The sequence below is a fragment of the Trichosurus vulpecula genome, chromosome 9 (genome assembly GCF_011100635.1).
Source record: "Trichosurus vulpecula isolate mTriVul1 chromosome 9, mTriVul1.pri, whole genome shotgun sequence".
NCBI lineage: Eukaryota > Metazoa > Chordata > Mammalia > Diprotodontia > Phalangeridae > Trichosurus > Trichosurus vulpecula.
This window is the reverse complement of record NC_050581.1, coordinates 203,058,243-203,071,636: the sequence shown is the minus strand read 5'-3', so window position 1 is coordinate 203,071,636 and position 13,394 is coordinate 203,058,243. Positions and strand designations below refer to the sequence as shown.

The 13,394-nt window shown below is 48.0% G+C and overlaps 1 protein-coding gene across 1 annotated transcript in view; it reads right to left on the bottom strand.

Annotated features, from left to right (window-relative positions):
* AOAH (acyloxyacyl hydrolase) overlaps positions 1–13,394 on the bottom strand; it is a gene marked incomplete at its 5' end in the record, with an annotated part of 93,789 nt that overhangs the window by 26,338 nt on the left and 54,057 nt on the right. Inside the window, 2 exon segments of the mRNA XM_036738693.1 lie at positions 3,642–3,724; positions 11,872–11,963. Of these exon segments, the coding sequence (XP_036594588.1) occupies positions 3,642–3,724; positions 11,872–11,963 (175 nt within the window).

Sequence of the window (13,394 nt, the reverse complement as noted above, 5' to 3'; positions counted from 1 at the left end):
ATTATTTCTGTACCTTCACCCTCTTCCACCTGCTTCGCCACATTTATTTTCTCCTTTTCTGTATCTATGATGACCACAAACAACCTATTCTTCTTTTCCCTATCTCCTCGGGCCCCCCCCCCTCCCCCCATGCTTATCTGTATCACTTAGTTGTGAATCAGAACAACACTATTGTTTTGCCGCCGTATGGCTAAAATTTAGATGGCAACAACTCAGTAACATTGTCACTTCCTCTGTGCACTGAAAATTTGAGGATCCTCTTTGTTCTTAAGCATTTCCATTTATCATTAAGATTGCTTTAATGTGAGTACTCCCCTCCACAGATGTTTGAAATTCCTGTGGAGTCTTAAGTGTCCTTCATCTTCAAAGAGAAATTCTTAACCAGAAAATCAATTGGATGAGGAAGTGCTGTATTTCTTAGTTTTAGGTACATCACATTACAGATTCAATCATTCCTTGTTTATATAGAACTATTTTGTGCAATTTTAGTTCTTGTTTTTGATATTTGGTGTTTTTCTGCTTGATTGCTTGTCATACTATCTGCTTATCATTGCACAGTTGAAGCTTGACCATGATATGTCTGAGTGAGTTGAATTTGGAATTCACCTCTATTGACATAAAGTGCATTTTATTTGCAAGCTGTCTTTTTTCAGTGTTTCTGAGAAAATTCCATGTATGATTTCTCATAATGTAGTGCTCAGATTCCTTGGTTCAGTTTTCAAGTGGTTGGATAATTTTAAAATCTTTCCTCACCCTGTTTTCCATAGCTGTTATTTTTATATCCTGTGTAATTTTCTTGACATGTTTTTCTGCTCCCTCTGATGTTTCTGACATTTCATTCTTCATTGAAATAATTCTGTTTTTCATTGAGTCTATTGTTTTATTTCTAAAATCATTGTCTTAGTAATAGCTGGCATTTATGTAGCTCCTTACAGTTTACCAAGCACTTTACATATATTATCTCATTTGATTGGGACATTCAGCAACAAGTTTAGTTTTTTAAAAAAGACACGTGCAGATGATACAACTAAGGGCAGGTGGCTGAGAATTAATATAAAAGCATGGGATTGGACTAAAGCAACAATGTCAGGAGTGCTAAAGCTTGGGATAAGTTGAGACTGATGAGGAAAGCAAAGGACAATAAGGTTTTCTTATTTTGCTTTGCTTTTTTTTAAAAAAAATCAACATGGGGAGAAATAGGGCAACACTGCAGGGATGGGAACCATGCTTGGGAGTGGGGAGGAAAAAGACAATTGGTGATTGAGATTAGGAAGAGCTACTCAACTTATTTAATTTCTATTTTCTCTGCCAAAGAGAAGGATCCTCGGACTACAAAGGACAGAACCCAGAAGGCTGGTAAGAAGTTGGTACCTAAGATAAGGAAGGTAATAGGAAGAGGGCACTTAGATCTCCTAGATGAATGCCAGTTACCTGGTCCAATATTCTAAGAGAGGGAGGAGGGAGCTAGTTTATAAAGGGCTTTGAATGCCAAGCCCAGCATTTTATATTTGTTCCTGGAGGCCGTAGGGAGTCGCTGGAATTTAATGAGTAGGGGAGTGACATGGTCTGACCTTCACTTTGGAGTCTGAATGGAGGATGGACTGGAATGCGGGGTGATGAGGCACGCAGACCCCCAGTAGCTGCTGCAGTGAGCCAGGTGTTAGGTGCTAAGGGTGTGCACCGGGGCAGGGGCACTGTCAGAGGAGAGGAGGAGGCACTGGAGAGATGTTGCAGAGGTGAAATCATAGTCTTGGCAACAACTTGGATGGAGAGAGAGAGAGAGAGAGAGAGAGAGAGAGAGAGAGAGAGAGAGAGAGAGAGAGAGAGAGAGAGAGGGAGAGAGAGAGAGAGAGAGAGAGAGAGAGAGAGAGAGAGAGAGAGAGAGAGAGGAGCCCAGGAAGACTTCTGGGTTGCCAGCCTTGAGGACTGGCAGGACAATGGTGCCTCTTACAGTAATAGGAAAGGTGGGGGGCTGGTGGTGGAGATTTGGGGAAAAGACGAGTTCTGGTTTGGACATGATGAGTTAAGATGTCTACAGGACATGAGCCATCTTTGGGTTGGGAGCCTGAAGGACTGGGAGCTAAAGCTAAAAGACGCTTCCTTTTGATCCAGTCCTGTGATTTCATTGGTGTAGGGAACTTCCAGTGAAGTCATTCCTTTTACCCTAGAAGATTGACCTCTGCTCCACAAGTGACAAGGATAAAGAGCTGCCTGGGGCACCAAGGTTAAATGACTTGCCCAATTTCACATGGCTGGGATGTGCCAGACAAAGGACTTGAACCCAGGACTTGCTGATTTTGAGGCTAGTCTCTGTCTACTATGCCACACTGCCCCCCCTCCAAGATCTATATGAAGGCAAGTCTTGGATTAAAAAGTCAGTTGGAGGATGGGGGATGACTGGTTAGATAGCAGCTCACTTGAATAAGAACTGGTGGTCTTAGTGGCCTGCAGACTCCATCAGCCAAAAAGCTGCTGTGATTGAGGGAGGGGAGAGGAAATACATCAAAAAAGTGAGGGTGGAGAGTGAAGAGAAGAGCACCAGGCATCGTCTTTCTGGGTCATTCATATTTAGGGAGCTAGAGATGGGTGATGAGCCAGTAAATGAGAATGAGGAATGGTCAGAGAAGTAGGAGGAGACTACGCAAACACACCATGGAAGTCAACAACAAAAAGTAATTCCCAGTACCATTTAAGCAGGGCTTGCTGTGTCCCAGGTACTGCGCTAAATCCTTTACAAATATTTTCTCATTTGATCCTCACGACATCCTGGGGAGGTAGTTGCTACTGTGACCCCCATTTTACAGATGAGGAAATCAAGGTAAAAGGCGATTAAATGACTTTCACACAGCTAGGAAGAGTCTAAGGCTGGCTCTGAACTCCGATCTGCCTGATTCCAGGTCCCAGCGCTCCATCCGCTGTCCATTTCACTGAGGAGAAAGTGTCCCTGAGAAGTTTCGGAAGCTACAGAGGTCAAGGGGAAGGAGGATGGAGAAGAGCCCAGTGGCTTAGCTAGCGATTCAGACCCTGGTGACCTTCAGAGCAGGCGAACACAAGTCCGAGAGAAGCCCGGCTTTCTGCGCCGGCCGGCCTGCCGGCTGTCCAGTGAGCAGAGCTCTTCGCCCACCATTGATTCTTTCTCGTTCCAGTTTCTCTATTTGAATGCTTAAATTACCTGGTCATGACAACGAACTCAAGCAGGAGAATCATGGAGGGTTACATCACATGCACTTGGCTCTTTTGGGAATTTCTCACTCAGGTCCTTTGGAATTTTTATGAGATGATGACATTGACTACAGACGGAACAACAAAGCTGAGCCGCACCTTGTCCGGTTCAGCCTCAAAAGAGGAGCAGAGGCCGCACCTGCCCGCGCCGGGCACTGTCTGGGAGCTCACTGCCCCCTCATCCCTTTGCCCACCTCAGCTCTCCGGCCCTGGGCACGTGCCCTGTAAAGAGCGTCAGCATGCCCGGGGCGTGTTCCCGTCTGCCTCAGCTTCTCCCGGCTGGAGGGGCAGGAGCGGAGGGAATCTGCCTGGCCCCCCACCCTCCCACACGCGGTCTTACTGACAATAGCCGCGCCACAGCGCGCACGGCCGCCCCGTCTGGCTGAGGCTCCCCGGAGAGAGCTGTAGGACACACGTACCATTTTTGGAAACACTCTGGTAGTCGCGATGGTTGCAGCGGTTCCTCTGACGTAGGCGGAGATAAATAGAGCGGTCCGGCGATCTGAAACGAGTTCACAGAATCTTAGGACGTTCAAACAAAAAGATCCACAGAGATGCCTGGTTTGGGTGGATCATCCCCCCCCACCCCCAAGGTGAGACTGTTCTTAAGCGCTTAGTGAGCTCAGCAAACGAGCTTAGTGTGGCTGCCTTCTCCCCCGGCCAGATCAATGAATGGCGCCTGCTGCGTGCCCGGTTCTGTGCTGCATGCATGGACCGCGGTGAGATGACGGAAAGTGCCTTCGGACCCCAAATCACTAACTAATCATCCCTTATTCTAGTCCCTCTAGTCCCTCTATCGCCTAATTGTCCAGGAGTCTGCAGCCAACTGCTGGCCTTAGACGAGCTGGGTCTGGGAGGACAGGTGTGAGGTCCATCACTGTGGGGCAGGCCCTGACGGGGGCCTTCAGGAGTCTCAGGCCACGAGCCCCCCAGCCCACATGGAGGCCATTAGGGTAGGCTAGTGCTCGTCAGAGGCAGGATTTGAACACGAGTCTCTCCCTGGGCTCATGTGCTGGGGAGGCTGAGAAAGCCGGGAGCCGTCCCTCCCTTCAAGGGGCTCATGATCCGACAGGGCAGACAGCACACACAGAACTACAGACGGTCAAGACATATCAGCATAAAGGGAAGGTAAACTGGGAAAGAAGGGCATTAGCAGCATGTATGTGGATGTATGTGCACACGCATGCACGTGTGTGCACGCAGGCATATGTGTGCATGTGTGTGCATGCGGGAAGAAGCGTGTGCATGCATGCATACACATATATGTGCATGTGCGTGCATGCAGGTGCATGTAGATGATTGTGTATACATGTGTGCATGCATGTATATGTATGTGTGTGTGCACGTGTAGATTAGGAGTGAGACCAGGAAAGGTCCCCCACAGAAAACATGATTTCAGTGGACACCAAGCCAGACGCCAAATAGAGCAGATACAACTAAAGAAGCCTAGCCTTGCTGCTGTCTAGGAGTTCACAGGAGCTGTAATCCCAGAAAGAAGTAAGTCTGAAACCCATGGCTACTAATACTATGAATAACTGCACAAAGGTTGTACACAAGCAAGGGCCTGAGGCAGCAAGTGTGTGTGTGTGTGCGCGTGTGCGTGTGTGTCTGTGCGTGTGTGTGTCTGTGTGTGCGTGTGTGTGTGCATGTGTCTGTGTGTGTGTGTCTGTGTGTGTGTGTGCGCGTGTGCGTGTGTGCGCGTGTGCGTGTGTGTGTCTGTGTGTGCGTGTGTCTGTGTGTGCGTGCGTGTGTCTGTGTGTGCGTGTGTGTGTGCATGTGTCTGTGTGTGTGTGTGTCTGTGTGTGCGTGTGTGTGTGCGTGTGTGTCTGTGTGTGCGTGTGTGTGCATGTGCGTGTGTGTGCGTGTGTGTGTGCGTGTGTCTGTGTGTGTGTGTGTGTGTGTGTGTGTGTACGTGTGCGCACGCGCATCGGGGTGGGAGATGAAATCCATGAAGGCGAGATAACTCTGAATGGGTGAGCCATATTCAAAAGTCACAGATAAAAGGAAAGGTGGTACAGCACTGTATATTAAGAAGGCATAATTAAGTGGAGAAATCCACTTTAGGGAAGCTGTGGGCGTCTGCAGACTACTGGCCAGCATCCTTGACTTGAATGCTTGGCACCATTCTAGCAGATTTTGTCATTCACAGGATGGTTGGTGAACACTGAAAAGAGGAAGCTATGATGCTCTTAGAGAACCTCTGTGGCTATACTACGAACAAATCAGGCCAGAGTAACTTGCCTTGGTTTCTTTTTTGGCAGATTAAGGGACTGCTGGTGACATTTACCTGAACTGTGAGTCTCTCATCTATTCTTGTGGAAAAATATGGAATGATGTGGGTGAGGAGATGGGAAAAATTAGGTGGTTGAATAGTTGACTTTTTGAAGCTGATCTGGAAAGAAGTCTCCGGAGGGATGCCTCGGGGATCTCTGCTTGGCCCTGTGCTTTTGACGTTTTCATTACTGACTTGGAAAAGGCATCAATGAGACCCACCATATCAAATTAGCCAATGAGCCAAATTCAGAAGGCAGAGCTAACAGGCTGGATGACAAGATCAGGATCCCCAAAGATTCAGACATTCTAGAACATTGGGCTAAATTGGATAGGGATGTAAGGGTGGTGGTTGATTAAGCCAAGCAAGCGGTCATTCATCCCAGTTCAGTAATACACATACACACACATGCACACATGTGCATATACAGCCATGCACACACACATGTGCCCGCATGTACATATACATCCACATACATGCTACTAATGCCCTTCTTTCCAAGTTTACCTTCCTTTGAAGCCTTTTCCAGTTCAAGTAATGGACTAAGTCCTCCATTTCTGATACTTTTGTTGGGTGAGAGCATCTCCATTGAATGAATCAACCAATTCAAGGTACTAAATGAATACACACCCAGCTATGCCCTTTTGGTCCTCTATAAAACAGCAGGCCAGTTTGGAACCAAGACTAATTGGAGTGTTTGGCATAATAGCAAAGAACTATTCCAGTTGAGCTCCTGAAAGAGAATCACTTGGTGGGTCCAGGAGAGGGAGGGAAGGGAGAGCCTCTGTATCCTTTCCCTGCCCCCTTGACCAGATGAGGACTCTGTAAGGAGCCAGCAGAAAAGTTACCCGAAACCTAATGGAACAATCCCTAGGACTTTGGCCAAGATGGTCTTTAGGAGCTGGAGGTCACCCCCTTCGCCGCTTGTGTTCTGAGCCTGAGCCCATGTTTCCTTGAACTCTGCATGTACTTTTGGGAGGGTACATCCCATACTTTTAGGGGAATATTTTGTACCAAATATACTTCCTTAAGTAAAATAAATTATGTGTGGCTAATTGATACCAACTAATAATCATTAGAGGAAACACACCAAGGGGGGGCCAGAGAACATTCAGACTCTGGCAGTTTAGGAAGGGCATTGATGACCTTGAGAGGCTCCTGAGGAGGGCAGTCAAGACGGGGAAGGCCCATGTCATCTGAGGGCAGGTTGAATGAATGGAATTCACTTATTAAAGTTTACTTAATGTAAGCACTAATATGCTCTCTGTGTGCCAGGCACTGTGTGAAATGCTGCAAATCCAAATTCAAGAGACCAATCATCCTTGCCTTCAAGGTACTGCATCCTAATAAGAGAGGGTGTTTTGTTGTGGGTAGTGGCAGGGTTGGTGAGAGGAGCAACATGCAGGGAGATGGTCCAGGTGTAGCCTGGTCAGAGGTCTGGTTCAGCTGTCTGTAGGGGGCTCTTACCAATCAGGACAGCATGGCCCCAGGATGGGAGTTCCAAAGCTAAGAGACTTGGTCTTCTAAAGCATGGTCTCTGAAGGATCTAGAGATATCTGACTTCAAGAGGAGAAGGCTAGGGTAGTGGGATGATGGCCCAAGTCCCACTTCTGACCCATTCTGGCTAGGGGACCCTGGGCACCTCAGTTACATTTTCAGTGCCCCGGGTGATTCTCTAGGACTTAACTGCAGTGTGGAAAAGGAGGACCTGCACTGGTAGAGGAAGTCCCCTCATGTGGGAATTTCTTGCCCCCATGAAATCACACATCTAGACCCTAACCCTGTGACCAAAGATAACCTTTTCTTTCACCAGAAAATATTATTTCCTTGCTCCAAACAGGAACCTCTCCTATAAATTCCATAAATGGAATTTCTCATCGAGGACTTGAGAGCTGTGAGAAAATTGAATGATCAATAGCCCATTTTGTGATAGAAAGGATTGCGAAATGGAAACCATATATAGGCAAGGTTGCCTTGACCTTGTGTTAATGAGAAATCAAAGATACTTTGCTTAAAAGAGTTTAGGGCATGTAGCACCCCCTCTCCCTCTCTCTCTCTCTCCCTCTCTCTCTGTCTCTGTCTCTCTTTCTCTTTCTCTCTCTCTCTCCCCCTCTTCCTCTTCCTCTTCCTCTCTCTCTCTCTCTCCCTCTCCCTCTTCCTCTCTCCCTCTCTCTCTCTGTCTCTCCCTCTCACTCTCCCTCTTTGTCTCTCTCTCTCTCCCTCTCTCTGTCTCTCTCCTTTCTCTGTCTCTTTTTCTGTCTCTTTTTGTACTGGCTGTTCCCCACACCTGGAAGGCACCTCCCCCAACTTCTATTAGAATTCCTGGCTTCTTTCAAAGCCCAGCCCAGGTGCCCCCACCTCTTTCAGGTGCTAGGGCTTCCCCCAACAATTTCCTTGTATTTACCCTGAGTATATTTTTGCATTTAATACTCATTCATGTTGTTTCCCTGTATAGAAGGTAAGCTTCCTCAGGGCAGAGCCTGTTTTATTTCTTTCTGTTTCTTCTGTACCTAGCACATAGAACCTAAGCAGTACAAGGGGTGGGCTGGTGGCAAGGACTCCATTCCTGACACCTAGACTTTGTCTATCTTTACCCTGTATGCTTTCCTGACCCTACCTTTCAGCTTCCTTTCGTGGATTATTTTCCTCCATTAGAGTGTAAGCTTCTCGAGGGCAGGAACTATCTTTTTCTTGTGTTTGTATTCCCAGTGCTCAGCACATTCACTAATTATTTGCTAATGCTTAATAAATACTTCTTGGCTTGGCTTGACTGACTTGCAATGTGGAAATGTGAAATGGGTAATTGGCAGAATGGTGAAATGGTTCAGCCTTGAACTCATTGCTCTTCAGTCTCTCAGAAGACTGCTGCTAAATTCTGTTCTAATCATTCTGTAATGAACACCATGATCCTTTTATGCTCAGAATTCCCTTTTCCATATGGGAATAAAATCTTACAATAGGCACCATTAAAAAATACGTTCCCCTTTCTGGGAATCCTCTTAGACTTCAAGCCTTATTATTATATGATTAGCAACTTTCCCTGGGAGAAATGGGGTGAGGGTGGTGATCCAAAGGATAGGAGAAATGGGAAGTCTACTTCCCCAATCAAGAAGTCCAGTTTCCCCCTAATAATGAACTTGGACAAGCCACAATGGCTACGTAAAGGCCAGGAATGGGTGTGGGTCACCAGACCTGGGATTTCAGATGAGCATCTGTATCTAGGCGGTATGTTAGATACATTAGGTGTGTCTATGAGAAAGCTTAGGCTTCTGATTCATGTATTGTGGATGCTGGGCATGCTTGGAAACCTCTGCTTCTCTCCTGGGTGAGGAAATCAGGAAAGTGCAGAAATAAATGAGTGGGAGTTCCAGCCCGATACTAATGTACAGAGCTTTCATCGGTAGCAGGTGGGCCTATGAGACTGGCTGACCTTTCCAACTTCACTTGTGGAGTGGCGGAAAGCTCAGCTCCTATTAGAGAAGCTAGCTGTGGGATGTATGCTGCAAGGCCACTGTCCTTGGGGATTTCACAAGGTCTTCTGGGACAGAGAGAAAAGGAAGAAACCCAAGGATGACCCACCAAGCAGAATGCAGAGGAATGCATCTATAAATAAAAAAAATAAGAAACAAGCTTCTATTTTACTTACAAAGAATAGCATCAACCAGTATGTGTGCCCAAGTATATGCAAAACACAGGCAGAATAAATGCAAAAGTACTTCCTAAGGGGTGCGGGGAAGTTCTGGCAACTGGAAAGATCAGGGAAGGCTCCCTGTAAGAAGTGGCCCCCTGAGCTGTGCTTTAAAAAGAACCTAATGGTTCTCCAGGACACAAGTGAGGCATGAGAGCATTCTAGGCAAGGGAGGCAGTGTGTGCAAAGGCTGGATGGTAGAAGAAGAGAATGGAGGTTGGTTTGGCCTGAGTGTGGACTTTATGAAAGGCAGTCATGGGAGAGCTGCCTGGAAAGACAAGCTGAGGCAGCTGTAAAGTACTTTAAATGCCAAACAGGGGAGTTTGAGAGGTCATGGGGGACACTGAAGATTGCTGAGTGGGAGGAGGAGGGTCATGGTCAGAGCTGTGCTTTAGGCAGCCCCTTTGCCCACTCCATGGGGAAGGACTGGAGCAGGGAGAGAGGAGACAGGGACCAAACTGGGAGGGGGTCAGCTGTCTGAGGGGTAAAAGATTTAGTCCCTTGTCACCCCTTGGTCTCTGCTCTTCTCTGTTGGAGTTTTCGGGCAGGGGGTCCTTTGCTAGGACCCTGATAGAGAAACATGTAGGACAGCTACTTGGGTCTGCTTTGAAACAGGGTGAGCTCCCTGCCCTGAAATTATTCAAAAGAGGACGAAGGACCACCTGCTACTGATGCTGTGGAGGGCCTTCCTCTACAACAGGGCTGGGACGGTGTGACAACTGTCTATTCTTTCCTGTGTAAGCCATGGTATGATGAGTGTGCCACAGGAGGGCGGAGACTGAGGGTGGGTCCTGTGTGGTCATGCCCAGCTCCAGCACCCTCCACATTCCCCCAATGACGTCTCAGCCAGTTCAAGTCATAGACAGGCTGAAGGACCAATCTATGACAGGGAAACTGAAGCCTACACAAGATGAGTGACTTGCCTAAGGCAAGTAATATCGACTCTAGCCAGTAGAGTGTAATCCTCCTGAGGGCAGGGATTTGCCCTTTGTCTTACTCAGCCCAGCTGCAGGTGCCTAGCAACCATTTAACAAATGCTTGCTGACTGACTGACTGACTGACTGGTTTCCACAGGTATGTGACTGTCAAGCACCACATTACATCCATTTTCCTGAGAGCTTCTGTCTCTCCTGCCCATCCACCCATTAAAGGTCTGTCCCCTCCCCCACCCCAGCTCCTACCTCACTCCAGGCTACCATCTCCCAGGGACTTTCCTGCGAACTTCTCCTACCTGAGTGACCTTGGGCAAGTCACTGAACTTCCCTGGGCCTCGGTGTCCTCATTTGCACCATGAGGAGCGTTAACTAGACGGCCTCCCAGGTCCCCGGAAGCTCTAGCTCCATGAACCTACACTGAGCCCGGGAGACCTCCCTTTGCAGAAAAGGCCGCCTTTTCACTTATCTGAGAACAAATATTTTCCCAGGACTGCCAGACAAGAGATCAGGTGCGTGCGTGTGTTGACTCAGCTGCACCAAGAGAGGATGGGCCAACCTCGGGGCTTAGGTTTGTTTCCTGTGACATGCACAGACTTCTGAGTAGAAGCTGATGGGCGGCCGTGGCCTCCGGGACGCCGTGGTTAGCCTTCAGCGGGCAGAGACCGGGAGGCCGGGACAGCGCCTTTCACCACAGTCCGGGTGGAGGCTGGGAAGGGAGGCCCCTCCCCGCCTCGGCGCTGACCCTCCCCCATCAGAGGACAGGAAGTTAATACGATTCCTGCCCTTCCACCCCTCCCTTCATCTCTGCCCATACCCACCAGGCTACTTCAGACCCTCACCACCCTACCCCACCTCCACTCCTGGCACATCCTCTGGGCTGGTCCATCCCTCGATCATCCTCCACGAAGCCGCCAAACGGATCCTCCCAACGCACAGGTCTGAGTCTAGTCACAAAGGATCCATGAGAGGCCTCAACGCCCCCCTCCCCAATTGTTCTGTACTGATCTGTGTACTTGTGTCCCAGACACAAACTGGTACAGGGTCAAGAGAGCTGAGTTTGGAGGCAGAAGGCCAGGGTTCAAATCCTGCCTCTGATGATGAATTCCCATGTGACTTTGAGCAAGTCACTCAGCTTCCCTGGGCCTCAGTTTCCCCATCTGTAAAATGAGGGGTTTAGGCTAGATGCCTCTTTTAGCTCTAAAGGTAGGATCCTAGTGTACACAGTGGGTGCTTAATAAATCCTTGCCTAATTCAACTCAATTCTACACATTCCTTTCACAAACACTATAATAGCTATCTAACAGCATTTTCTTTTTTAAATTTTAACTCTTATTTATAGCTTTTATTTCCTTTCACTTTTATTTCTCAGTATACACCTCCCTTCCCCTTGCCATCCCTTATAACTAATATTAAAAAAGTAGAAGGAAAATCCACCTCAGTTTGGCCAAACTAACCACTGCACATTTACCATCTGAGGTCGGAGCCATCTGCAGGTGGGACATTTGTCAGTCAAAATCCAGCTTCATGCCCAGCCCCCAGGAGCTAGGCTGGGACTCAGCAGAGGCAGCCCTGGACATCGCCCCTGTCCTAGAGATGACGTCGAATGATCCTGGTCCACTCTTTGGGAAGAAAGCACAATCTCAAGCCCCAGGCCCCTCTCCAAAGAGCCCTTCCAGTTTCTGCGCTCGCGCTTGTGTGTGTGTGTGTGTGTGTGTGTGTGTGTTGCACATGTATACACAGACACATACACTCACCCGCTGGTAGAATTCAGAAATCCTGTCGTGCCAGAGAACTGGGGCCAGTCGAGCTCGTTGCTCAAAGCCATTGGCAGATTGGAGAAAGTTTTCTAAAAAAGAAAAACAAGGAATCCTTAATAAGGGACCATTTCTCTCTTTTGGCCCTTGGCTCACACAGGCCAGTGGAAAATTCTTTTATAAATGGCTGTACATTTTGTTAGAATTGATAAGAAACCTGAGCTACAGATCAGTGGAAAATCCACAAGTTTTCAGGGTGAGAACCCACAGGCCACCAGTGACCTTCTTCCTCCTTGTCCTGATCTGGGTGGGCTGGCCCAAGCATAGGCTGCTTCTCACTTGTTGACCCAAATCATTATCTCTTGCTGGTTTTCTCTGCCAGGGGCTTCCTGTAGAAGGTGGGATTTTAGCTGGGACTTGGAGGAAGCCAGGGACTCTGACTAGGAGTCAGAGACGAGGAGGAAGAACATTCCAGGCATGGAGGACAGCCAGGGAAAATGTCCTGAGTCAGGAGATGGAGGGTCTTGTTTGAGAAACAGCCAGGAAGGTTGTGTCACTGGAGCGAAGAGTAAGCGGGGAGTAAGGCATAAGAAGACTGGAAAGGAGTGGGGCATTTTCTGAATCTAGGATGCTGGAGGTGATCGGAGTTTATTGAGAGTAACATGGTCATCCCTGTGCTTCAGGAAGATCACTTTGACAGCCTAGTGGGGGAAATGGAAGATGGACAGGAGCAGCATGGAAGTGGCCCTGGGCTGCACGGGCCCTCTGACCAGTGAGGCTGTTTTCACAAATGGGAACCCATTCCTTATAGACCTTGCAGAGCAGACTTTAGCAGAGATGGTCGCTATCAAGGTTTTTCCTCAATTAATTGCTTCGCATTTCTTTTTCAGAATATTCACCGAAGAGGGAGATTTCCCCATCATGTGTTTGAAACCATTTTTTGTTGGTTGTCTTTCTGTATTCTATGAATGCTTTATTTCCCATTCTCATCTCTTCCTTTGGATAATTTTCTGAGTTTCTGAAGCGTTTTGAGTTTTGTTGCAGAGGTGTGTGTGTGGGGGGTGTCCCCATTGTTGCTGTCCCAGCCTCCCCCTTCTCCTCGTTGTGAGGCTTTCTCATCATTTTCCTTTGTTCCATCATGCCCAGCCATCCTTGGGTTTGGAGACCACTTGGATGATGTTTACTCTTAAAAGTTTTGGCCTCTCTCCTGTGCTTCTTCGAGGCTTGTCCTAACGATGGATTCCTTTCTCTCCCCCCTCTTTTTGGCCTTCTGTAGTTTTGCTTTATTCAGAGCAATCCTTGATGTTTGAGGGTGCAAACGGGAGCTGGGCCCCAGCAGGACCTTGCATTCAGCCCCCCCTGCCCCAAATCCCTTCCTGGTACCCACGGCTTTTTCTCCACCTTGTCAATTCCTCTTCATTTCTCCCATCACCCTCTTTTATTACTTATACTTGATGCACTAACATCATGATTTATTTATTCCAGGAGGTGAGGGATCCATTTGTCTAAAAGCCAGCCCTTCT